This window comes from Cervus canadensis, chromosome X (genome assembly GCF_019320065.1).
Source record: "Cervus canadensis isolate Bull #8, Minnesota chromosome X, ASM1932006v1, whole genome shotgun sequence".
NCBI lineage: Eukaryota > Metazoa > Chordata > Mammalia > Artiodactyla > Cervidae > Cervus > Cervus canadensis.
The window spans coordinates 26,810,606-26,838,597 of record NC_057419.1 but is presented as its reverse complement, the minus strand read 5'-3'; the positions used below and the strand labels follow the sequence as shown (position 1 = coordinate 26,838,597).

The 27,992-nt window shown below is 38.2% G+C and overlaps 2 protein-coding genes across 10 annotated transcripts; both read right to left on the bottom strand.

The window, feature by feature from the left end:
* On the bottom strand, window positions 1–27,990 carry CXHXorf58 (chromosome X CXorf58 homolog). 9 transcript variants are annotated; one of them, XM_043458651.1, is made up of 9 exons: window positions 27,831–27,987; window positions 25,094–25,229; window positions 23,997–24,093; window positions 18,520–18,614; window positions 17,986–18,097; window positions 7,914–8,045; window positions 3,321–3,550; window positions 759–921; window positions 1–211 (listed from the first exon to the last, which is right to left on the bottom strand). In XM_043458651.1, exons 2-9 carry the CDS (start codon window positions 25,207–25,209, stop codon window positions 38–40), a joined length of 1,119 nt encoding a protein of 372 aa, XP_043314586.1. In that variant the 5' UTR covers window positions 25,210–25,229; window positions 27,831–27,987; the 3' UTR covers window positions 1–37. The 9 variants fall into 9 exon arrangements, with proteins under 9 accessions (XP_043314586.1, XP_043314588.1, XP_043314587.1 ...); XM_043458653.1 differs by having other exon boundaries at window positions 3,453–3,550; window positions 27,708–27,985; XM_043458652.1 differs by having other exon boundaries at window positions 763–921; window positions 27,708–27,983.
* Window positions 19,355–22,851, bottom strand: LOC122434864 (nuclear receptor coactivator 4-like). Its single transcript, XM_043458648.1, has one exon. The coding sequence runs from the start codon at window positions 22,800–22,802 to the stop codon at window positions 20,919–20,921; it is 1,884 nt and encodes a 627-aa protein (XP_043314583.1). The 5' UTR covers window positions 22,803–22,851; the 3' UTR covers window positions 19,355–20,918.
* Window positions 27,991–27,992: the final 2 nt, after the last annotated feature.

Sequence of the window (27,992 nt, the reverse complement as noted above, 5' to 3'; positions counted from 1 at the left end):
TGTTAAATAAGTTGGTTTTCTGTCAATTAGCTGTGCTTTAAAATGGAGAGTTATTAATAAACAAGTCTTGACACCAGGCAAATAATTCCTTTTCCTCTTTTTCCAATTCGTCATCTGACAGGAGTTCTTTAACTTTCACAATGTCAAAAGATGGGGTGGAGAGGACAACTGTCTCTTTCTGCTTTGCACCTGGTATGTCCATTTTTGGTTCCTAGGTAGAATTATAAATAAAAACGGAAAGTGTTTTATAGTTGGTTTCTACTATTTTATGTTTTCATATTTGACTGTTCATACTTAACCTCATCTGAAAAAAATTTATAGCAGATTTTTAAAAAACTACAAAGGAAACATGAATACATGTTCATTGAAAATATTCTTGCAATGTAGTACACTGAAGCTGACTTTCCACACTATAGCTCTTAATAAGTGTAGATAGAAATGACTTCCATTTTGAGAAACGCACCATTAGAGATGTGCTGAATCAACAGTGTCAATATACAGAAACAATTGGGCTTTTTGCCAACTCACGCTGATGTGGAGCCAAAATGGCTGGTATTTATCAGAATAGCTACTCATATTTAAGAATTTTTAAAACATGTGTTACTAAGAGGAATGTAGCTTTATACCATCTAAAGTATATAACAAATGTATGTTTCATTCGTGAACTTGTAGATTAGGAAAATTCTACTTAAGGAAGTAGAATTACCTACAGTTTGAATATTGTCTAAAACAATGAATTCAGTACAAGTTAAACTTACAGACCCCACAGAAGCATTTTTTTCTTTAGCCATCTTATAAGCTCTCTTCATTTTTTCAACTTTTATTAGAGCTTGTTTGGATCGACGACCCAGATGTCTAATTTGACTTTGCTGTTGGTAGGGCCGATATAAAGGTTGAAGACTTGATAAGAATAAAGGGGACCTAGAAAATATTTGTAGTATAGACAGAAAAATTGCACAAAATAAAATTTACATGTAAAACAAGTTCCAACTTTTACTAAAGCACCCTTTAGCGACTATGTCATAAACCTCAGTGCTTGGAGCAATATTGCATGTAAGTATTTAGGCCAAAGTTATAATTTCTGTTTGAGTTACACAGCATAGTTCTTTCCCACTTATGAAGGTATATGCTGATGTTCCTGCTTAGTCGCTTCATTCATGTCCGACTCTGCGACCCTATGGACAGCAGCCTGCCAGGCTCCTCTGTCTACGGGATTCTCTAGGCAGGAGTACTAGAATGGGTTGCCATGCCCTCCTCCAGGGAATCTTCCAGACCCAGGGATCAAATCCGAGTCTCCTGCACTGCAGGCAGATTCTTTACTGCTGAGCCACCAGGGAAGCCCATGAAGGTGTATAGACGTTTATGATGATGATAATGAAAATTACAAAATGTGGTATCAATTTAAAATCAGTTTTCCTGGAAAACACCATGTAATAGCCACTTGACTCTTTTAAAAATATACACTATATATGAACACCAACAAGTATTAGATTTCATAATGGCTTACAAGTTGTTTATATCAGTGTTGGAACCAGACATGGTTGGTGCCATGCTCTTAGTTCCCTTGGCCATAGGACACATATACCCAACTACCAACTGTCAGCATTGGCTTCATTTACTCTGAGAGCTTTCTTATGAAAACAAGAGCCCATGTGCAGGGAAAGTGTCCCAGAATTAATACCTCTCCTCCTAAGTTACCCTTCACCAGTGACTGATGGGTGTTGGTGTATAAATATCCCAACTCCCTTCCCCTCAGTGGGATAACTTGAGTTGCATGTTCTACACTGGCTAGTTCATTCCCAGGAAGGATTAAAGCTCGTTACCCACAGTAACAACTTGCTTGCTAACACACACTGTTTTGGTTGCTGGCCCTTCCCTGTTTCACTTCTCTACCCCTTGAAGTGACTTAGCACAACACTCCCTCTCATCAACAGTTCCTGGGATCACCTCCGAAATAAACTACTCATACTCAAATCCTTACCTCAGGGTTTGCTTCTGGGAGATCCCAAACTAAGACTGCATTCAAAGGAGTTTTTATGAAATTACTTTCCCCTCTTCAGTTGATTTAGAATTTGGCTACTTATTTGGCTTTTTAAGTGACTCATTCTTGGATAATCAGTAGCATGAGTCTAAATAGCAGGGAGCCTACAGTTATATATGGTGGCAGAGAAAATTACATCATTTATTTGACCTTGGTGGTAATAGGGTTAAGTCCTCTATTGAATGCTTATATGGATAAGTTAGAGAAAATCTATTTCATGATGACAGACTGCACCCTACACTAGGCCATCTGTCTGGCAAATGTACAGCCTTGATCATAAAATAAATGGGATAAATCATGTTATTGGGTCAACACCCACTCATCTCTACTCCTGGAAAAAACCCAATGTGTTTGCCTGACAGTGGGTCACCAGTGTCTTTTCATGTACTGAAGCAGTATTTTTCATTTCAAATATGGCTGTGTGAAAAGAGACTACCAACAGGTCCTCTTCAATCTTATTATTTTCTTTTTCATAAGAAAAAAAGCTTAATTTGTAAACAAGATGGGCTAGGTGAGATTTGGTAATGGAAAGAAAAAAAGAATATAATTGGTGTAGTCATAGTCTGTCCATGTTGTTTCAGATCATAATACAGTCTATTTTGCTACGACATGTTTTTCTATAATGTGAACTGGCTCACATGTTATTGGTAAAGAAGGGAATAATGTCACTGTAATTTATATGCAATTTATCCTCTGCAAAGGGAGCCAGAATAGCAAGACTAGAATTATAACCTTCAGCAGAAAAGGAAAATGTTTTCCTCTGTGCAGCATGTGCAATGAGAGCCCTTTTGGTTGTATTTATGAAAATAACACTAACACTGGCACCTAGCACTCTCTCCCCAGAGAGCCCCCCAAACACACAATCTACCCTTACTGCCCTCCACCCTACTTTCTGCCTTGCATGGTTCCTGGTTTGTGGCAGGTCACACTGCTTCTCATCTCTACTTAAAAGGTCACCACATTGGTCCAGCGCTCCACTTCCATCTGTACTCTCTCAGTGCCCACTACTTCCTCTAATTAAAGGGTCACCAGTATTTTCACTCTACATTTTTGATATTTTCTCTGGTGGCCTGTCTGGTGGTACAAGTTATCTCCCCAGGTACCAAATGTTCTTTTTGCTAGTGCTCTGTTTACAAAGTTGCATAAAATTTGAGCAATCTGCCCCAACCCATTTTTTTCTCACATGCTCTGTTATTATCTTTCCTGAGCCATTTGGCAGAATGTGAACATTTCCAGAAATTCCCCTAGTACTGTAACTCCAGTGAAGTACCACTTTTACCTAACTTCAGAAACAATCTGTAGCTGGTGCTGATGCATCTCTTCTGTTTTTGGTCTTTGTAATAGATACTTCATCTCTTTTTTTAGACGGTTTGAGATTATTCCAGACTCGGCATAATCAACTATGTCATACATTATCATTGTCCTGGGAATGTTTTCGAGGCTTAATCTTCGCCAATGATTATTTCTGCCACCAGAAGATGCAGGGATCTCATCCAGATGACTGGAATACTATATGAAAAACAACCAAGCATGATTGGCTACTTCATCCAAAAAGCATTCCCTGACCCCATCTCTGGACTGTATTGAGATCACTCTTCTATGCTCTTATTACTGACTACTTGATGTTCTAGCTACCTGTGTATGTTTTAGCTCCCCTGCTGTGACAAGGCAGGATCCCTGTCACATGGCATTGTGCACAACACTCACTGAATATTTATTTAATGCATAAACACTAAATCTTTAAGGTAAATATAACTCAGATAAAATTGAAAATAGTGGTATGATCTACATATCTGGCAATGCTTGTTCATGACGTGCTTGCACTGAAAGCACAAACCTTTCGAGAAATAATTAGTTCACCTCTGGTGCTAAGTGGTGAATTTCACTATTTTCATGTGGAGTATTTGTAGAAATTCCACTTTTCTTTTTTTACATTTAAAGTATTACATTAGGAATTTAAAATGTATATATAATCAATTCAACCTTATAAATGTTCATTTAAGAGACAGGACAGGGCAGGAGAAACTACTATGCTAGGCATTTAGGGTATCTCTCTCTCTGATACACACACACCCCCTCTCTCTCTTGCATTCTCTAACTCACACACATACAAGAAGTCCTCCCTTTGCACCATTTAGGCTTGTAAAAATCCCAATTACCACTATTGAGCAAAATAAGTTCAGTCCTTCAACAACACAGTTCAAATTTCACCTACCACAGTATAGCTGAATTAAATGCATAAAGTACAAACTCTGTTGCTAGCTCTTCAATGCGTAGATTACTACAGAAATAATAGGTGTGCGTGGTGGTAGACGACAAATCATGTCACTTCTTTCAAAGTGTGTCAGTGATTGGACACTGTGGATCTGCTTTTTAGTTCACACACAGACAGCAAAGTATGTAACTGTGCTGTCTCTTTGTCTCCCAGTGATAAACCCATGCGACATTTTACCAATAAAGATAATCAAAAGAGGGAAAAGTCCAACAAAGAAACAAAAAGTGGTAAAGCTGGAAGTGAAATTCAAATTAAATGTAAACAGAGTTCTAGAAGAAACAGGTGACCATGGAGATGTTGATACTTTCATCATGCAGGAGACTGCAGCTAGGCTGCTAGAGGGACTTAGTGAAAGTGAACTTATCAACACAGGTGGGGAAAATGGCAATGATGGAAAGGGTAAAGTTTTCTTAGAGGAAGTAATGTTGGCAAAAAAGAAACTTCATATTAAAGGAGCCCTGATATATTTCAGAACACTTCAAGTACAGAGTATAGGGAATTCCCTGGTAGCCCACTAGTTAAGACCTAGTGCTCTCACTACCAGGAAGCTGGTTTTGATCCCTTGTCAGGGAACTAAGACCCTGCAAGCCAGGTGGAGAAAAAAAGTACAAGGGGTAAAATGTTGGCAGGTGATGCAAACTCAGGAGTATGACAATTTTCCAGGGCATAGAGAAGATGCTCACTCCTTATTGTAAATTATATGAGAATAAGGCGGCAAGCACTGTTTAAATTAGTCTTGATAAACTAGCTTTTTTACAGGTTTTTTGAGAGTCACATCTCTTATAATTCAATGGTTTTTAGTATATTTTAAATGATAAGCTTTTTATAAAGAAGTAAAACACTTTAAATTCCGAGTGTTTCTAATGTTTTAAATTATAGTGTACTAAATAAATGCTTTGCTTTTTTCATTTTCCTATATAATTATAACATAGAGTAAGGGAGTTTTTAATGTTTTGATAAGGTTTTTTTTAAAGGCACAGAACAATCACGATTTTTCCCATTGATGATTAAGTTTGGTCTGCATGGTTTCAGCTTTCATGGTCATTTTTATGACCCTGTACTACCATGCAAAGTGAGGACTGCCTGTACATTTTATTTCCTGAGAGTGGAATGGCAAAATGGGTAAACATCTCAGACCTGTCAATGATTTGCTCTGTACTTATTAACTATATGACCTTGGGCAAGTTTTAAAAAATCTCATTAAGCTCCATTTTTCTCATCTTTTAAAGGGTCACAAAATTTACAAACTTGAAGGTTAAAGGAGATAATATGTATTTAAAGAGCTAGAAACAAGGCTGTGTCCATAAAGGGCTCAATAAATGCCAGCAATCATCATATTTCTTTCAATGTCTATCTGGGAACTTCTTTCTGTGACACCAGTCCTTGGCATAGTCACAATCTGCAAGTATGTGACCCACATCATTCACAAAGATAGTTGACATCCCCAAGCTCTACTTCTTCCCTGGTTCAGTTCTCTAATCTTCTAGGTTAGGGCTCTAAAAGAAAGAAAACACAACTGGGAGTCTCTAAAGCACTGCATTAATTTCATGATTCACATGGAAGCAACTGAGTGAATAGTTAAGGCCATATATTACTACTATTATTATTCCTAGCTAGAATTTTGGGATCCCTTGTTTCTTTAAAACTTATAAAACAGGGGTTATAATAGTATCTAATTCTTAGGGTTCTTATGAGAATAGGAGTTAGTATTACATCAGCATTTGCTATTATTACTATTCAGGTTTCTAGTTTAAGTTCCCTGATTCAGCACTGCTGTCAGACCAGTTATGCAAACCAGAAACCTAGGAGCCATCTTGGACACCTTCTTTTAGCTTACTTCTCTGTTCCCAAGGCCCACTGCTTCTATTGTCTAATTATCTTCTGCATCACCAGCTTCACTGCCCTAAACCAAGAGACTACCATCTCTCCTAAATTACTGCAGGAACCTCCAAACAAGGAGACAGTTCTTGCTGTCCTCTAATTCCTTATCTACATTGCAGCCAGACAGATCTCTTCAAGTATTAGATTAGATCACCTCATTTCCCAAGATACTGTACCAGCTTCTCACTGCATACAGAATCAAGGAAAAAAATAAACACCTTACTATGGTCAAAAGCCCTGTATGATGATCTTTTGCCAGCCCTCCAGGCTGACAGCCCTTCACACCTTCTGTGTCCTCCCTTCTCCAGGCCCACAAACTCTTTTTCAGGCACAGCAGTTCATCCTACCACAGAGCCTTGCCTGGGGTGCACCACCTTGAGGCTGTGACACATTGTTGATTGCCTGCCTATCAACCATTCCCCAACTCCCTTACTTAAGGAGCCCTGGTTTATTTATTTATTTATTTTTGACGTACAGAACAGACATAAGCTCTGGGAAGGAAGGCCCCAGCATATGAACCGTGATTGTCCTACATCAATTATGGGAAAATGATCCCATTTCCCTTTACAGTGATTGGTTTAGGGGGAGCATGTGATCCAGTTCTGACTAAGAAGATCTGAGAAGAAGTTTGCTGGGGGATTCTGGGAAAGATTTTTCTTCATGAGATAAAGAGGAAAAGATGCTGAGTCTTCTTCCTGCCTTTGAGTATAGTTGAGAATGTGCTAGTCATTTTGTCACTGTGTGAAGGAAGCTGAAAGGACTGCAGAGAAGCTGGCTAAGAACCCTGATATCCTGGAGTTGTGGCACTAGCTATTCCATGATGCTCCTGTCCAGGGACATTCTAAAGTGGGAAAATAAATGTCCTTCATTGTTTAAGCCTCTTGTGGTTGCAGATATTCTGTTACTTGTAGCAGAAAGCACCCAAACAATAATAGATCCCTTCCTTACTAGGTCAAATCTCCATCATGTACTCTTTTTAGCACCATGCATTTATTTTTTATTTTTCAATTTTTTGTACTGAGATAAAAATTCACATAAAATTTACCATTTTAAAGTATAAAATTCAGAGTGTGTAGTAAATTTATGATATATATCACTACTAATTCCAAAATATTTCCATCACTCCCAAAAGAAACCCCACATTCCTTAGCTATTACTCCCCAGACACAATAAGCCACATATTATATGATTCCATTAATATGAAACATTCAGAATAGGCAAATTCAGAGAGATGGAAAGCAGATTAGTGGTTGGTAGGGGCTGGAGTGCAGGGGGGATGGGGGAATTCACTTATTGCATGTGAGATTTCCTTTGGGGTGACAAAAAGATTCTTAAACTAGATGGTAATAATGTTTGCACTACACTATGATTGTACTTAATGCCATTGAATAGTACACTTTAAAATAGCACATTTTGCATTTGGAGAAAAGTCTACGGTGGTAAGTGAAGCTGTAACTTCTATACATGACATGACTATTTTAAAAAAGTATCTATTGGGTTATCTGCCTGGTGAGATTATGCAACTATTTATTTTTTGTTATTATCCTTTCTTGTATAAAAATAAAATAATAACAAATCTGAAAAAAATAAAATAGCACATTTTATATTGTGTGTATTTTACCACAATAAACTAATGTATGATTCTTCCTGAAAGATAGGGTCACAAGGCTTATTTTGCTGTTGTTTGTTTTCAATATCCAAATCTAAATTTCTTACTTGCATGTAATCTTTCAGGGTGACAATATCTTTGTCATCAGTTATTTTGAACTTCTGGAAAAGACGTTCATCTTCCTTAATTTGATGATAAAATTTCTTTTCCCCCATTATTTTGTAAGCATCAGCCTCAGCCTATAAAGAGAAAAGATTTACTTTTAAAATACTAGTATAATAGCAATAACTATCAGCACACATTTTACATATTTTTGAGACAAATCCATCAAATATTGTTCCTTCTAGTAACTTGCTGTTCAATAAAAAGACTGTATTTACAAAGAAAAGATTATGTAGATTTTTAAACCACTTAAAATCTGTTTCCATAACCATATCTACATAGTTTTCAAATGCAGCGAGAGGAGTAGCAGAGTCTTCAATCCCCAGAGGACCAGTCTTTTTTTAAAATCTGTTTTTCCCCCTTAAAAAAACATTATTTTCCTTTAAAAAGCAAAACAAACCTCTAACGTCATTCATGCTGTCAATGCAGAGAAAGCCTATCTGGTTATTAAACAGGTTGCCCTAGGAACCGCAATGAAAGGTACCGGGGCCAGCTCTCTTTTATGTGGTAGTTAATACGTCGCCCCCAAATGGAAATATATACGCTTCAGAGTGCTCAGACCTCCCTCTCCTTCAGGCTCTTCTCGGTAGCAAAAGAGCAGCAAACAAAGGGTTTTTTCCTCTCCCAAATGTCAACATTTTGTACTCAAGGAAAGACCTGAGAGTGCAGAGACAGAAGAATCACAGAAAACATGGAGGCTCAAATCCTGTTTAGCCATATTTGCTTCATACCCTTTCATGTATACCTGTCCTGTGCTAAGAGCTATACATAGACTGTGAAGAGAGACTTCAGCGCTCTCCACCCTCCTCCCTACCCCGCCATAAGTATGTGCTGACTCTTCTAATACATATTTATATTACATATCCATGCTTCTGGCCACAGAGATTATGCTTATGTGAAGGGAGAGTGGCATAGATGAAAATTCAAGCATCGTTAGATTCCAGATCAGTTTCTTTTTTCCTTTGTATCTCAGAATGTGATACTGTGAAAGTATGGGAACTCTGTTTTAATGCTGTTATTAGGCTATAGAATAGAGACAGGATTGAAACTCAGAATCTCTGTTCTTTTTACTTACACAAAATAACAGGAAGCCTTAATGTATTTCTTATTCCCATTCTCATTTTTGTTATCCAGAATATTTCCTATGTATTTCTTTATTTAAATTGCAAAGCGTAGAACACAGACACATGGGGGAAATGAAAGAAAATATTCAAATGGTTGTAGTTTGATTCCAAATGCACCAAATCAAAGGCATAGAAACAGTTTACTAAAAATGTGATGGAACCTTCCTTTAGGCAGATCATTTTTGTTTTCCCTTTCATTAGTTTCCTTAAATACTATGCATCTAAAGAAAAGGCAGTATATTGGCACGTATCTCCATTATGCTTTCTTGCAGTTTCCTGTGGGTTCTAATTCTCATCCCCACAACGACACTAAAGGTAAAAGCAAATAGTTGTACACTGAACAGGTCTGAAAACCATATAATTTCTGCCTTGAGAATTTCTTCAGTAGATATAAATATATTTTACTTTAGCTCGGGTTACTTAGAAAAGGTATTTCTGGGACTTCCCTGGCTAAGATTCTGTGCTCCCAAAGCAGGGGGCTCAGGTTCAATCCCTGGTCAGGGAACTAGATCCCACATGTCACAACTAAAACCCAGTGCAGTCAAATAAGTAAACACATATTTTAAAAAGAGAGAAAAAGTATTTCTTGTCAGCTCCTCCCTACTCTACTCCACTCAGCCACCACCACCAACCTCTCCAAGCCCCAGTTTCCTTATTCATACGGCAGCTCAGCTGTGTGGCTCAGGTGTGTCAAGCCCATTCCAGTCTCTCAGCCAAAAAACCCCGGCACCTGGCAGCACAGGGCAGGCTTGTTGCCCAGCTGTGTCAGGGGTTTGAAAAAAGTTTGCCCTCCAGTGGCCAAGATGTTCTTTCTCAGACATTGGCTGTCTATGGCCAAGTTCAGAAAGTCCTTCTGGGTAGGAAGGGATGGGAATGAAGAGAAAAGGAAGAAAAGAGAAAAGAAAGGGATAAAACTAGGTAAGGATTCCATAAGAGCAGCCAATCAAGACTAGAATTCTAGAGACAGGTTCCATTCTTAGTGGGTGACTCAAAGGGTCAGAGGGCAGTTGTTTTTGTTGTTTTTTAATCCCTAAATTGTGTCCGACTCTTTTGGGACCCCATGGACTGTAGCCCGCCAGGCTTCTCTGTCCAAGGGATTTCCCAGGCAAGAATACTGCAGTGGGTTGCCATTTCCTTCTCCAGGGGATCTTCCCGACCCAGGGACTGAACTCGGGTCTCCTGCATTGGCAGGCAGATTCTTTACCACTGAGCTACCAGGGAAGCCCAGGTCAGAGGGGGGCATCTCTAAATTTGATACCTCTCCTGGTAGCTAGCATAGCTGTGGTCCAGAAGCCCCCACAACCTTGTGGCTACTTGCTTGCCAAGATCTACAGTTGGGCTTGTTAAGTTACCCTCGTATCTCAAGTCACTTCTCTCCCTGGCTGGAAATTCTCACTCATGAAGGTAGTAATAAATGCTCAGGAACAGGGTATCTTGGTTTAGAAAAGTTCAATTCTATATAAGCTCAGAATTAATAAAGCCACCATCACTACTAACATTGTTTCTACCCCGAAGTGTGCACAGTACGGTGGAACACTGTTTCAACCCCAAAGTGTGCACAGTATGGTGGAACACTGTTTCAACCCTGAAGTGTGCACAGTATGGTGGAAATATGAAGTGTTCAAGTCTCAGTTCTGGCTCTGACAAGCCTCTCCAAGTTCCAGCTTCCACACAGGAAAAATGGGAATGACACATACCTCATCAGAGTTGTCAGGGGGCCACATAAGAAAACATATTTAGTAGGGTTCCTGACTCAGAAGTGGTTAAGAACACGGCTCTGGAGTCAGGTTCACTTGGTCTTGATGTCAGTTCCTTCACTTTGTAGTTGTGAGACCTTAGGCAAGTTACTTAATCTTTTAAAAAATGAAGACAGTAACAGAATCTACATTCTAGAATTTATGAGAATTAAATGATAATGTGCTTAAAATGTTTAACATCATACTTGATGGTGCTCAATAAGGGCAGCTATTATTAATGATGTTTTTCCCTTTTACATAAACATTCAATTCTCAAAAAGAACAGGGATTTTCAATTTAACAATTGCTGGATGTTAAGGAATTGTCAACTACCCAGAGGTGTCTAGGTCATGGGGGAGGGCACCTTTATGACAGTGCTTGTCAAACTATATTGTGCCTAGAATCACCTGGGGGTCCTGTTAAAATGCACTTGTTGATTCAGTGGCTGTGAGGTGGGGCCTGAGAGCCTGCACTTCTAATAAGCTCCAGGGAATGCCATTGCTGCAGGTTTGCAGATCACACTTTATTTTATATTTAGTTTTAAAAGCTGTTTTCGGTTTCTGTATAGTTTCCTTTGTTTGCAGACCACATTTTGAGTAGCAAGGCTTTAGAATATTCTAAATATAGTTGGTGGACTACTATATGACAACCCTGTGTAGATAAGCATTGCTCTAGAAATAGATCATTGAAGTAGATAAATGAAATTAGATCACTTTTATACATATGACTATTCAATTGTTCTGGCACCATTTAAACTGCCTTCAAACCTTTGATAAAAATCAACTGATTATATATGTGTGGGTCTGTTTTTGAATTATCTTTTCTGTTTCATTGATCTACATGTCTGTCTTTTTGCCATCATTATAGCGTCAGGATTGCTGTAGTGTTTTAAGTCTTGAAATCAGGCAGGGTAAATTGTCTAATTTTGTTTTTTTTCTCTAAAGTAGTTTAGGCTATTCTATATCCTTTCACTTGTTTTTGCTTTTGTGTGTGACAGTGTGTTTGTAAATACATGAGAAAGGCTGTTGGAAAATCATAAGGAAATGAAACTAGAAATGGATATAAGAACGAGGGGAAAGATGGAACAACAAAAAAGAATTGGTGAAACTCCCCTCCTTCATAAATGAACTTAGATTAAACATCTGAATGGACTAAAACTGACTTCTTTTACATTAAGAAATAAACTTAATAAAGTTGCAGCAGTTTGCTCAAGACATAGTGTCTATTATACATTCAAAGAGCAAAATAATTCAGTGACCTTAGAGTCACTGAAATTTCCATTTCTACAGGTTTTCTATTAACTATGAATCCAAATAGTGCCAGAGTTTCTTTTGAAGCTGAACTAAAGGGTAAAAGGAACCCTAAACTGTTCTTTTCAAGTTGGATATGTTCTGAACATTTACAAGCCTTTATAATACTTAGTGAAAAAAGCTGAAAAGTATAATCTCATTTAAAAATAAGAACAAATATTTTAGCAATATATTTATATTTTTTATGGAAAAAATGAAGGATACACAACAATTAACAGTGATCATCCCAGGTAAATGAAAGCTGCAGAAGAAAGGTATATTTTCCTTTTTAAAGAAATCTCTGCTACATACTGATCAAAGGATCAATCCAAGAAGAAGATACAATTATAAATATATATGCACCCAACATAGGAGCACTGCAATACATAAGGCAAATGCTAACGAGTATGAAAGGGGAAATTAACAATAACACAATAATAGTGGGAGACTTTAATACCCCACTCACACCTATGGATAGATCAACTAAACAGAAAATTAACAAGGAAACACAACCTTTAAATGACACAATGGACCAGCTAGACCTAATTGATATCTATAGGTCATTTCACCCCAAAACAAGCAATTTCACCTTTTTCTCAAGTGCACACGGAATCTTCTCCAGAATAGATCACATCCTGGGCCATAAACCTAGCCTTGGTAAATTCAAAAAAACTGAAATCATTCCAGTCATCTTTTCTGACCACAGTGCAGTAAGATTAGATCTCAATTACAGGAAAAAAACTATTAAAAATTCCAACATATGGAGGCTAAATAACACGCTTCTGAATAACCAACAAATCATAGAAGAAATCAAAAAAGAAATCAAAATATGCATAGAAATGAATGAAAATGAAAACACAACAACCCAAAACCTATGGGACACTGTAAAAGCAGCGCTAAGGGGAAGGTTCAGAGCATTACAGGCTTACCTCAAGAAACAAGAAAAAAGTCAAATAAATAACCTAACTCTACACCTAAAGCAACTAGAGAAGGAAGAAATGAAGAACCCCGGGGTTCGTAGAAGGAAAGAAATCTTAAAAATTAGGGCAGAAATAAATGCAAAAGGAACAAAAGAGACCTGAGCAAAAATCAACAAAGCTAAAAGCTGGTTTTTTGAAAAGGTAAACAAAATTGACAAACTGTTAGCAAGACTCATTAAGAAACAAAGGGAGAAGAACCAAATCAACAAAATTAGAAATGAAAATGGAGAGATCACAACAGACAACACTGAAATACAAAGGATCGTAAGAGACTACTATCAGAAGCTCTATGCCAATAAAATGGACAACTTGGAAGAAATGGACAAATTCTTAGAAAAGTATAACTTTCCAAAACTGAACCAGGAAGAAATAGAAGATCTTAACAGACCCATCACAAGCAAGAAAATCAAAACTGTAATCAAAAATCTTCCAGCAAACAAAAGCCCAGGACCAGATGGCTTCACAGCTGAATTCTACCAAAAATTTAGAGAAGAGCTAACACCTATCTTACTCAAACTCTTCCAGAAAATTGCAGAAGAAGGTAAACTTCCAAACTCATTCTATGAGGCCACCATCACCCTAATGCCAAAACCAGACAAAGATGCCACAAAAAAAGAAAACTACAGGCCAATATCACTGATGAACATAGATGCAAAAATCCTTAACAAAATTCTAGCAAACAGAATCCAAAAACATATTAAAAAGATTATACATCATGACCAAGTAGGCTTTATCCCAGGAATGCAAGGATTCTTTAATGTCCACAAATCAATCAACGTAATACACCACATTAACAAATTGAAAGATAAAAACCATATGATTATCTCAATAGATACAGAAAAAGCCTTTGACAAAATTCAACACCCATTTATGATAAAAACTCTCCAGAAAGCAGGAATAGAAGGAACAAACCTCAACATAATAAAAGCTATATATGACAAACCCACAGCAAACATTATCCTCAATGGTGAAAAATTGAAAGCATTTCCCCTAAAATCAGGAACAAGACAAGGGTGCCCACTCTCACCACTACTATTCAACATAGTTTTGGAAGTGTTGGGCCACAGCAGTCAGAGCAGAAAAAGAAGTAAAAGGAATCCAGATAGGAAAAGAAGAAGTGAAACTCTCACTGTTTTGCAGATGATTGATTCTCTACATAGAAAACCCTAAAGACTCTACCAGAAAATTACTAGAGCTAATCAATGAATATAGTAAAGTTGCAGGATATAAAATTAACACACAGAAATCCCTTGCATTCCTATACACTAACAATGAGAAAACAGAAAGAGAAATTAAGGAAACAATACCATTCACCATTGCAACAAAAAGAAGAAAATACTTAGGAGTATATCTACCTAAGAAACAAAAGACCTATACATAGAAAACTATAAAACACTGATGAAAGAAATCAAAGAGGACACAAACAGATGGAGAAACATACCGTGTTCATGGATTGGAAGAATCAATATTGTCAAAATGGCTATTCTACCCAAAGCAATCTATAGATTCAATGCAATCCCTATCAAGCTACCAACGGTATTTTTCACAGAACTAGACAAAGAATTTCACAATTTGTATGGAAATACAAAAAACCTCGAATAGCCAAAGTAATCTTGAGAAAGAAGAATGGAACTGGAGGAATCAACCTGCCTGACTTCAGACTCTACTACAAAGCCACAGTCATCAAGACAGTATGGTACTGGCACAAAGACAGAAATATAGATCAATGGAACAGAATAGAAAGCCCAGAGATAAATCCACGAACCTATGGACACCTTATCTTCGACAAAGGAGGCAAGGATATACAATGGAAAAAAGACAACCTCTTTAACAAGTGGTGCTGGGAAAACTGGTCAACCACTTGTAAAGAATGAAACTAGAACACTTTCTAACACCATACACAAAAATAAACTCAAAATGGATTAAAGATCTAAATGTAAGACCAGAAACTATAAAACTCCTAGAGGAGAACATAGGCAAAACACTCTCCGACATAAATCACAGCAGGATCCTCTATGACCCACCTCCCAGAATATTGGAAATAAAAGCAAAAATAAACAAATGGGACCTAATGAAACTTAAAAGCTTTTGCACAACAAAGGAAACTATAAGTAAGGTGAAAAGACAGCCCTCAGATTGGGAGAAAATAATAGCAAATGAAGAAACAGACAAAGGATTAATCTAAAAATATACAAGCAACTCCTGCAGCTCAATTCCAGAAAAATAAATGACCCAATCAAAAAATGGGCCAAAGAACTAAACAGACATTTCTCCAAAGAAGACATACAGATGGCTAACAAACACATGAAAAGATGCTCAACATCACTCATTATCAGAGAAATGCAAATCAAAACCACAATGAGGTACCATTACACGCCAGTCAGGATGGCTGCTATCCAAAAGTCTACAAGCAATAAATGCTGGAGAGGGTGTGGAGAAAAGGGAACCCTCTTACACTGTTGGTGGGAATGCAAACTAGTACAGCCGCTATGGAAAACAGTGTGGAGATTTCTTAAAAAACTGGAAATAGAACTGCCATATGACCCAGCAATCCCACTTCTGGGCATACACACTGAGGAAACCCGATCTGAAAGAGACACGTGCACCCCAATGTTCATCGCAGCACTGTTTATAATAGCCAGGACATGGAAACAACCTAGATGCCCATCAGCAGATGAATGGATAAGGAAGCTGTGGTACATATACACAATGGAATATTACTCAGCCATTAAAAAGAATACATTTGAATCAGTTCTAATGAGATGGATAAAACTGGAGCCCATTATACAGAGTGAAGTAAGCCAGAAAGATAAACACCAGTACAGTATACTAACGCATATATATGGAATTTAGAAAGATGGTAACGATAACCCTATATGCAAGACAGAAAGAGAGACACAGATGTATAGAACAGACTTTTGGACTCTATGGGAGAAGGTGAGGGTGGGATGATCTGAGAGAACAGCATCGAAACATGTATATTATCAAGTGTGAACCAGATCGCCAGTCCAGGTTGGATGCATGAGACAAGTGCTCAGGGCTGGTGCACTGGGATGACCCAGAAGGATGGAATGGGGAGGGAGGTAGGAGGGGGGCTCAGGATGGGGAACACATGTAAATCCATGGCTGATTCATGTCAATGTATGGCAAAAACCACTACAATATTGTAAAGTAATTAGCCTCCAACTAATAAAAAAATTGGGAAAAAAATAAATTAAAAAAAAAAGAAAAAAGAAATCTCTGTGCTATTTCCTTTTTTTCAACAGTTACTTTGTAATTAAAATAAATTTAAGTTACTGTACAGCATTTTTAATGCCTTGTAATATATGCACAGTGCTTTCCAGTCATAGACTCAAGCTTCTCATTTGCAGTAGCCTGGGCATAGCAGGGTCTGCTAGGAACTGTCTTAGGAAAACATAAGTTCCTAAAAAAACCCCATTATATCACCTCAGAAAAGCAACAACTGATGACATTTTATAGGGACAACTATAAGCTTATTCTGTAGGTATATGTGATATGAATTTATCTCTGGAATGGAGAATAAATACATACTTTCACAATTGAAATCATTCTATTGATATATAAATGAACAAATATTAATGTTTCTGAAACACCATATTCCACATGAAACCACTAGTCCTTATGCTACATTTCTGAAGCCAAGCTAAATTTTCTCTGATATTGCCTGAGAAGACATAGAGAAGCAGTCTCTTTTCCTTTTCTAATATTCTGCAGAGAATAAATGTTGCACATGCTGGATCTGGTCAGAAACTGCCAGGGTGTGTGGCCTTTTATTCTGAATACATGCCAGTACTGATGATTTCAGGTGGGTCATACCTTTCATGTAAAATATTTCCACAAGTCTACAAGAAAATAACCTTTGATATATGGTTTATAAAAGGCTAAATATGAGAATGTACACTTTTAAAAAAAAATCAATTATAGTCATGTATAAGGGTCAAAGGAATAAAACTTAAGTTGTAGATCCTTGCTATTAAAAATATGGTCTAGAGACTTCCCTGGTGGTCCAGTATTTAAGAATCTGCCTTGCAATGCTGGGGACACAGGTTTGATCCCGGGTAGAACTAAAATCCCACATGCCTTGGAGCAACTAAGCCCGAGTGCCACAACTAGAGAGTCAGTGGTGCAACAAGATCCTGAGTGCTGTAACTAAGAATCAGTGCAGCCAAAGAAATAAATATTTTTTAAAAAATGTGGCCCATGGATCAGCAGCAGTTGCAGCACCTGGGAACTGGGTAGAAATTCAGAATCTCAGGCTTCATCCCTGATTGACTGAATCAGAAACTGTATTTTAACAAGATCAGGTGAGTCCTATGCTGTAGACACAATTGTGATGAATATAAATGAAAGTAAGAAGTATAAGAACTCATGTAAAAAAGGATAAATATTTTAAAAGTTCCTTTTCAATACTCTAGCACACTTTTTCTAAACAGGCTACCAGAATCAAAGAGACAATGATAAAATACCATTAAAACAAAATTGCATCAAATGTTCTACATAATTAAAAATAAAAATATTTAACAATGTAATTAAATTATCATAACAAACACAATAAACATTATTAATATAATTGATAATAAAACTCCTGACCAATAAGTCACTGTAATTCATTAACAAACCAAAATTTTCGTACAAAGAAAACTGATGGGTATTTTCTAGGTCCTTATACAAGTACTTCATTCCAAATATTTTTTTTTTTTAGCTAATAAGCAAAGACACTTTGAAACATGATGCTTAAAAAATACTATCTGCCTGCTGGGCTATTTAATGGTGAAATAATGTAGTCTGTATACTTTGAATGCAATTCAGATATCAGAGAGATGTTAAGAAGCTAAATTAACACAAACTCTACATCATGAAACATCACCTCACTTGATGGCTTTAAAAATTTTTTTCCGCTGAAATACTTATAACCATGGCCTTCAGTGTGAAGAAAAATTTTAAATACGATGAAAGGTGGAAATATTTCGCCACTAAATCTGAAATAAAGACCAGAATTAGTCATTTGGTATCAGACTTGGGACTCAGCTACTTCTCCATCTTGTACTTAGGATCATTCACATAGTTTCTTACATGCAGGTTAAAGGCTATACCAGAGCATGAAAAGAACTAGCAATGAAACGGATCACAAAGGATGAAAGAGCCCCACTTTGACATGTGTGCACAACTATTCTCATACGTGTGTCAGACTGAACACATCATAGGAGATGAGAGCTACTCTCAAGGCAACTTTTGGCCTGAGAGAGTCATGCCTTGGCTTCTTCACATAATAAATGTAAATAAGAACAAGACACTTAATTTGTAATTATAACGTGAGAAGTTATGAGGACTTAAGAAAATAAATTTCTAAGATTTCTTCATACTAAGTACTTCTTGAAATGAATCTGCATAAAAACATTACCTGAATCTAACTTTACACTTCATGCAAGGATCTTTAACAAGCTCAGCCTCTAAAGGGCTCACTTTCTTCAAAATTTCATGTGTCACGTGATGTTCCTGAAATAGATGATGGTGCCATCAATGAAACACAGTACCCTGCCCAGGCACAATTTACTGAAAACAACACAGGAGGCATGGTAAAGTGAAAGTACACCAGACTTGGTATTATAAAGATCTGAGTTCTAGTCTTGGCTCCCTCACTTATCATCTGTGTCACCTTGAGTCACTACTTTATCCCTTTGGCCTCCAAGTTTGGGTATGTATACCTCCTTGGGATCCCAGGCACTGTTCTTTCCCTAAGACAGCACTTTTCACAATGTGCTGTAACTAACTATAAATGTGTCTGTGTTTCCTACTAGATTGTAAGCTTCATGAAGGCAGGGGCCATGTATTTCTTTTTTACCATTGCATTCCTAGTATCTAGTACAGTGCCTGGAACACAGCAGGTACTAAATAAGTATTTGATGTTGAGTGAATCACTGTAAAATGAGGATAATAATAGAAATGGTAGTAGATTTTAAGCGCCTTTTATATACCACACTACATTAGGTACCTTATACACATAAATATTTGAATATTATCATTCCCATTTTACAGATGAGCATGCTGAGGCTCTGGGAGTGTCTGTAACCCATTCAAAGGCATAAAAGTAGTAAGCAGAGAAACCAGGACTCAAACTTAGATCTGTTTAATTCTAAAGCCCCCATTTCCCCCCACTATGACCCTGCCCAACCTTTATGCCTATGACAATCACATAAAAATGTACACTATGGGGCTTTTAAAATGACAAAGCATTATTTTTTTTTTTTTTGGCTGTTATGCTTTTAATGAATGGAGGGAGGTACAAAATGCATCAATGCAAAAGAATGGTTTACATACTCATTAGCATAGTGATTAATGTTAATTTAGGGATACACAATGTGTTAAACCTCAACTACAAAGTTTCCTGCAACCTAAGATAATGGAAAAGCTCCTTAAGTTTTTACCCACCACCTTTAAAGTTCTGAATGGTGTCTGGAAGAACTAAAAAGTAATAGGCTCCTTTCAGCTGTGGTTAAGAACTCTAGTGAAGCTGTATGGCAATGACACTGGGACTGTGAAGTTTCCCCAAAAGGGCTTTCTAGATTACCACATCACAAACTTTAAAGGTATTTCCAGTAACAGGCAAGTTGAGTGGCTTAATAGTTTAAAAGTGGAAAGGAGTCAAGATGTCTCATTTTAGAGAATTTTAAAACCTGGTTATAAATACCATCTCTCTCCTACAGAGAAACTTTTTTAAAGCATGGATATAACTTTAAGGATACTAAGGAAACATCGATAGTTTTCATAAAGCTTCAATAAACACCCCAAGGCACAAGTGTTCAAAACTTCCTATTCACTAAAATGTCACTGCATTATACTTTTATTAGAGGTATAGGTATGCTATGCTTGCAGTGAGCGGACGTTTAATTTATGCCTAGTTAAAAGCACCAGGTGTCAAGTTCAGCTTCCATTTACACAGGATGCACCAATAACACTTAGGATAGTGAATCGTTCAAGTACTACATTTCCAACATACTTTGCTTTTTGATTAGTCAGCACTGGGGGCTCTGCTGCCTGTAGTTCTTCAGAATATTTTGGAAGAGGCTAGAACTACTCTGAATATAGGCTTCAAGCAATATGGAGCCCTTCTGAAAGAGATGTTCTTCTTTCATAATAACATTTAGAGAAGGAAATACAATCTTGCAAAATCTGAATGTCTTTCAAAAGAAGAAAAATAATGTAGAATCTGGCACCTAAGCTAAAATGTTTTGTGACAAATGTCAAAAATTGCCAAGACTTTCAATATGTGTTTTGGTAAGAAAAAAACACTATATTGGCAAGGTTAATGATATACAATAGTATATTAATTAAATAGAAGAATTCATTAATGGAAGAAAACCCACAATAAGGGAAGCATCCAAAGACTGCCAATCAAAAGCTTAAGTAATTTTACTCGCTTTAGAATACATGAACACACTTTGATTATAGAACTATTTCATTTTTAAAACTACAGTGTTGTAATGTACTTCTAATAACAACCCAATCTGAGGAGCCATGGAGGCTTATGAGAAAGACCTACCCACTAAGATGCATTTCTAGCGTAGGGGTGAATTAATACTTCTGTAAGAAGGAACCTGAATCACCTCAGCGTCAACAAATCGCCTTTTTCTTTTACACAGTAGTTCATAATTTGATGACTAATTTCTCTTCATTAGTTCAAAACTGGGGAGGAAAGGAACTACATCAGACCCAGAGACAATGATTTCGCAAGCCACAGTCACTCAGCTCATGGATTTGTGATAATCTGCAGAAAATTTGCTTGACTAGTACTTGATTCCTTCACATCTGTAGAGGAGTTCGATACAACCACTTTTCTTTATCAACTTTAAGCTGCATACAGGCAAAGAGATCACAAACTGCTGGGAGGCCGTAATGGTCTGGGGGAAAGTTGTGTTCCTCCTGTAGGGGCAAATTAAGTAATACTTCCTTGGCCTTCTTTCGAAGTAGCCACTTGTCCTCTCCTGAGGATAACTGGCTAAGATTTCCTGTCTTCTTTCCTGGCAAGACCCAGTCAGCTGTGTTAAAGGGACACCAGGCAGTGGTCAAGGGGCTTGTAAGCTTTTGTTTGCCACCCCTGTCCTCTATAAGAGGCACTTCCTTGTTGGGACATCCTTCTTTGTGTGAGGGGGTCATGAGCCACTCTGACAAGGGACTGTTCCTGATGACTTGGAAGGAATCAGCAATTCTAGAAGAAGCCATTGCCTTTGGTGCCTTAGCTTGTTCTGCTGCCTCTCTTCTGGATGGAGAGAGCCACATGTTCAGCGAATCTTTATGTTTCTCAGGTTCAGGTTTTGGTTCCACAGGCATACCATTTTTATCCTTTCCATCTTTCTTCAGAAGCCATTTACACAGAGCTTCCTTCTCACAATTTTCATCACATACACACTCTGCAAAACTTGTACAGGGCTCATTGGCTTTGCAGACCTCCTCTACTTTATATGGGTCTTGATGGTTCTGGACAAGCCAATCCTCAGCAGTCAGGCTGGGAGCGGACAAGGGTTTCTTGGCCTCCAAGTGGTCATTCAGGCATTTCAGATTGCCCAGGTTCTCAATCTCCACACCTTTGGGCTGGTTACCCTGACAATTGGTACAGGAATCAGACTTGACAAGCCAATCATTCACATTGTAGGACTCCTGGAACACCTGGAACAAGAGCTTAAACTTCTCACTGGTGGTTTCACAGCCGCCATTCTCAGGCTTCTCAAGCTTATGGGATTCCTGAGGAGTTACCAGCCAGTCAGAGAGATCCATCTCATCTTGATCAAGAGGCTCTAGATCTCCAACCTTTTCGATTTCAATGGAGTAAGAACTGGTAGTAGAATAGCTGTTAGACTTTTGGTAACTTGGTTTTTCAGAAACTTCTTGTTGCTGACTGTTTTGGAGCCAGTTTTCCAAACCCTTCAGGTTGCCCCAGACTTTATTCAAGAAACTGCAGGCTCTAGCAGATGTCTGACTATTCTCCAAGGTCTGCTTTTGGTTGAGCCAGTCCTGGAGATTGGTGCTGGGTAGGTAAGGAGCCTGGTGACCAACGGCAGGTTTACTTCCAAGGAGCCATTCACTGAGAGGGACAGCTGTGGTGCTGGATGCTGACTTCTGCTCTGGCAATGGGATATAGCCTCTCTTCTCTAAGAAGGACCCAATATTTGATGAACTAGCATGAGCCATCAGGTGCTCAGGAATTTGAATGGTCTTGAGAGACCCAAATGTGGTGATTGCCTGGCGCAGGGCAGTTATGTCAGCTTCAAAGAGTAAAGCAGTTGAATCTTCAGGTTTGAGGGTCAGATTGCCCAATCTCTCCAGGCAAGCTGAGACTTGATTGGCTAGGTCTTTGTTTTGGGTGCACTCCAGCTGATGAATAAGACAATTGAACTGGCCCAGTAACCAGTAGAGCTGTTGGGCCTGCTGCTGAAGTGTCTCCTCTTTAAGCTGATAGATGAGATCTACCTGTTCATACAGCCACACCTCACGGCTTCGAAGGCATTCCAGGTGGCGGCTTATGCAGCTGTGAATCTGGGCTTTGACCTCTCGCAAGTTATCTTTAATTTGCTGCTCAGCCCGGAGAACTCCACCAATAGCAAGCTCCAAGTCCCTCCGTGCATCACAACACCTCAAAAGGGGTTCTCTATTAGTGGAGCAGCCACTCTGGTCCTGTGAGGTACTCATTCTGCACCTTGTTCCACCTCCGAGTATCGCTCCGGACGTTCAGCAGAGACAAAGCATTATTAATGTAAGGTATTACAGTAACTTGAAGTGTTAGGTTAACAGATTAAAAAAGAATTAATTTTTTTTCTGTTACTAAAAGAGTCTAAAATTATGACATACCAGCATTACGATAATTAACTACACATTCCACATGTGAAGACAATAGACAATGGACCTGAAATGTCACAGGTTTACCTGAATGGGTTTTCTTTGAGGTATTCTGCTTTTGCTGACATCAGAAATGGGTCTGTAGGTCAGATGGTGAGAAAGTGTACACATTTCTCAGCATTTATCATTTTTTTCAGAACTGCTAAAATTCCCTTAATGTGACTATTACTAATTATAGACTACTGTAATCACAGGTGATTTTATTAGGAGAATATTAGGTACTATATGAAAGAAGGCTTAATACTCTGCCAGGGTTGCCAGAGTTGTTTCTTTGGGGAGTGAGGGGATGTGCACCTTTTTGTTTGTTGGTTTGTTTTTATTCAAATAGGACTATATTATTCATAATGTGCTGTACTTGCCTTGTTTACTAATGAGACATTTTAGCTACCTTCTATTGCAGAATCATATGCAAGGCTGCAAGGCTTAACAGTATGAAAGTATCAACATTTATTTAACCAGTATCCTATTGATGGACATTATAGGGTTTATTTTCTTTGCTGTTATAACAATACTCCAATGAAATTATATATATATTGTAGAGTGGATTCCTAGAAGTAAAACTGCTGAGTGGACGGTACAGGCACTTTTAATTCAGAGATTTTTAGCGTTGTAAGATCACTGTCTCACATCTTCAAATAAGGAATGGAATTTTAAAAAATCACATTGGTTTCAGAAAAAGAAACAATAGTTACTCAGCTTAAAAGTAAATTCATGTATACCTGTGGCTGATTCATGTTGACATATGGCAAAAACCATCACAATATTATAAAGTAATTATCCTCCAGTTAAAATAATTAATTTTAAAAAGTAAATCCAGAAATATTCATTCAGGGTTAACCAAAGAAGAAATGCCACAACCCCCTGCAATATGATTAGATTCAAAGAGCAGAGATTTTAAAAGGCTATACATTCTATCTTTATTTAACACACATTTTACCTTGATAAGTAATTATATCTGTCAGAGCAAACAAAAAGCAAAATACATACCGCTGCACAAATTGTATGCTTAAGGAGTTGAAACACAGTTTTGTCGAGATGAGATAACCAAGCTCTCTGTATCACGTGAGCCGAAACATCTTTATTTCTGAGAGGAAACAAAAGAGCTTAAGATTTGTGAAGTAGTTTTCATTTTCCTAAAATCTTGGGGAACTCTGAATTTATGCTTCCTCCTCTTGCACCTCCCCATCCCCCACCCTAAGTCTGACTTAATGAGGAACATTTGGATGTGGTAATTAGAACTGGTCATCTGTAGAATCTAGTCAGAATGAGGATATGAAATACTTCAGAATATTTCCCTCGAGATTAAAAAAAAATTCTGGTAAAACTTTATCATCAAAAAAATGTACTTTCTAAAAACATCTGTGACCTAAAATGATTCCATTAGAGTTAGTTCTTAAAGACATTGTCCAGCTAGTTCAAATGCTAAGAAAATAGAATGTAGAATATGTGAAGTTACAGGAGGCCCAATGTTCTTCTGGGAGCGGATGACCATGCCCTAGAAAAAGAAATTCCCTTCTCTGATCTTTGTTTGAGCCAGTCTCATCCCAGTCAGGAGGTCAGAGCATCATTCTACTTTGATCATGTCCCAGCACTGGCAGATTGTAGGAATCTCACTCTCCAAGAACTGCCCCTTACAACCCTATCATTACCCATCACAGGGTTACATGCAAAGAGAGGTACTCCCGTATAGTGTCGCTGCCAGCTGGCCAAGTGCAGACTACAAGATGTAGAGCAGAAAAGTCCTGAAGTATGGAAACAAACCCTTGAATAGTAGCTGATGCCATCTATTAACTTTCTGCAAATTGCTTACCTTCTTCCAGTTGCTACTTCCTCACTTACAAAATGTGGCAACAAGACTGCATCACAAAATTGTGTTAAGATCAAAGAGATGTGTGTTAACATGCTTTGTCAGTTATGATATACTGTAATTATAATAATTATTATTCAATTCAAAAGTAATTTTAAAACACACAAAAAACCCCTCTAATTTACAAAACAAGAAGTGTTGGATGTTAGCTGGGTAAATATCATACGGAAACTGTCCAGTTGTAGAAGATGATACAAGGCAAAAGATGGCTACTTACTGTTGTTTTTCCTTTGTCTTTACAGTATTTGAGAAATGTACTTTGTGACCTTTTCCCAAGAGTGGATTATCTGATTTTGGGACACCAGTAACTGGTATCTTCAGGGAATGACTCATTTTCCTCACAATGAAATACTCTGAAAGTATATAAATTAAACATTTGAGGTCATAATCTATGTTATTACACTGCTTGGATGAGACTCAAGTTCCATATGATTGTTAGGCTAATTCCAGAGCCCCTGAAAAAGGAAAGTTTCATAGATCTCAGCATTACTTACATCCTTTGTGTGCTACAAGAATTGTGAGGTATATAGGAAAGACAGTGGATCTACCATAGCCTTTTAATTGGTCTCCCAGTCTCCAGCCTATTCATCCTCCACACTGCAGCTGGAGTTAACTTCTCAGAGTAATAATCCAACCTTATCACTCTTCAACTTAAAATCTTTCAGGGACACCTCATTTCCTCCAAGCTAAAGTGCAGAGTCCTTAGACTCGTGTGCAAGTCTTTTCACAATCTAGCTCCATTCTCTCTAATCTCAAAATACCAACTTTCCACTAGCATGCCTCTCTATACTCTGTGAGAATAAGAATTTCTTGCCAAAGTCAGTGTTTTACAACTCTGTACTGATGACCATGCCATTTCCTCTACCTGAAACAACTTTCCTACCACCAGCAAACATCAATTCGCCCTTCAAGATCCCATCTAAGTGATGCCTCTTCTCTGAAGTTTTCCATCTTTTCCTTTTTACAGAACTACTCACTACTGTCTTCAAGGTCCCATAATACTGTATATGTTTTTCTTTCACAGTACTTCTCATATGCACCATAATTTGATTTCTTGGCTATCATTCCAACAAGTTGGTTGAAGGCAGGAGGCAGCTTGCTATCCATGGAATCCCCAGTGCACATCAGAGTGGAGGGTTTTTATATGCTTTCTAAAAACTTTTCATCCTGGTTTTATCATGGAATAGCTGTGAGACTTTGGGCAAGTCCCTTAACCTCTCAGTAACTCAGTTCCCTCTCTGGTAAAGTGAGAGGATGTGTAATAAGTGATCTGATTCCACCTCTGATTTTCTATCCCTTACACATTACTCCAATTTAGAAGCAGCTCACAAATTCTTAGTCACTGCTGAGTGTCTTGTACTAAACCAGGGTCTCTTAATCTTTTCTTTTGGTGCCATGGACCCCTATGGACAAACTCCTTCTAAGAACTATGTTTCTTAAAATACATAATATAAAATATATGGGATTATGAAAGACTCCAATTATCTTGAAATTATTGTCAAAATATTTTCAAAGACAAAATTCTAGAAATGGGTCTTCTTTATGCATTAAATAATATGAGAGCTCTGTACTTGTGAAGTGGTAATAAGTAGAAACAGTATTTCAAGAAATTTGCTGTGACTGTAATGTGATATGAAAATACTGTGTTTTCTATTGATGACAAAGCCACAGGTACTGCTGATACTACTGTGGTTTGTTACCTACATATAATTGAAAGAAATGCTAAAGTTCAGGTAGAGGTTTGGGAAAATAAAGTTGCAATTTTTTTCCCAAGTTCACATACTCCCTGAATTAAGACTTCTTGCCCTAACTGATCACTTATAAGTCACACTTTTATATACATATGACATTCCATTACTGAGGCAGAGCCTTCAGAATCTCAATATTTCTCCTTAGAAATGGGGATGGGGATTGCTTGGAATACACTGATCTCTTGAGAAAGAGAAAAGCAGTCCTTAATATCCAGGAGCTGGCCTGGCATTCACAGCTGGGCTTAGGTGTTAACCCTGGCTTCCTACCACCACCCAACCCAGAGCAAAGCCCTGCTTCCTTGAACCCGCCCCCAAATCACCCAACCAAAGCTCAAATCCTAGAATAAATCTTTCTAACACTCTCTCACTGAGATGCCCCACTGTTTCCCAAGGTGTGCGTTTTGCTAGCAGCTGCAAGAAACAAACCCAACTTGTTCAACTACAGATGTGTTCCTAGTGGTCTTCGGCTGGAGGGCAGGGACACAGCACCGCACAAATCCCCCAAATCTTCTAGATGCCTGCCTTGATGGGCTTACACTTGCTATGGGATTAGATGTGAAATACAGAACGAAATATTATACGAAACACAACCCCATTATAAGCCAACGTGACAGTTGTTGAGGTGAGACCACAGGCTTTAAAGCTCGACTAGGTAGATTTGGATCCTGACTTTCCCCTTTCCTTCTCTGTGGCCTTGTATCTATTCTCTGTGCTTCAGTTTCTTCATCTACTAGATGCAGAATAATAACCGTGTCCACTTACTTGGGTAGTTGGAAAGAGAAGACTATATGTGTATGGAGTTTAGGTAAAAGCCTGGCATAGAGTAAACGCTGTTGCTCGTTGCTATTCTTGTCAATAAGATAATTATTACCATTAATACTTATTTCTATTAGTATTAAGGGAACAACAGTTGATTCCCAGTAAGAGACAGAGGCTTAAGTATTTTAAAGAAGAAAAAAAAAATTTCACGGTCTTTCGAGATGAAAGGATGTGGCAAATCAGTTTAAATTTAAAATCTTAAAACTGTCCCGCCCAGAGTGGAAAAAAACAAACAAAAAAAACCCCCACACAAGTAAAAACCTTTTGTGAGGTAAATCCAGGCCCCAGAGGTCGGCGGTTTGCGTCTCCAAGGCTTTCGCTGCCGCCCAAGGCCTGACGAGCGCCCCCGCCTGGCGGCCTCCGCACACAGGATTCTCAACCTACGCAGCTGGGCGTCCAATCACCGCGGCGAAGGCAGATTCCCAGCGCTGCGCGGGCAGCGGCGCCTCCCTCCTCGCGCCCCCGCGTGCGGCCCACACGGAGCTGGCGCTTTCCCGCCGCCTAGCAACCGCCGGCGCAGGGGCGGAGCCTCCGGAAGGCGGGGCT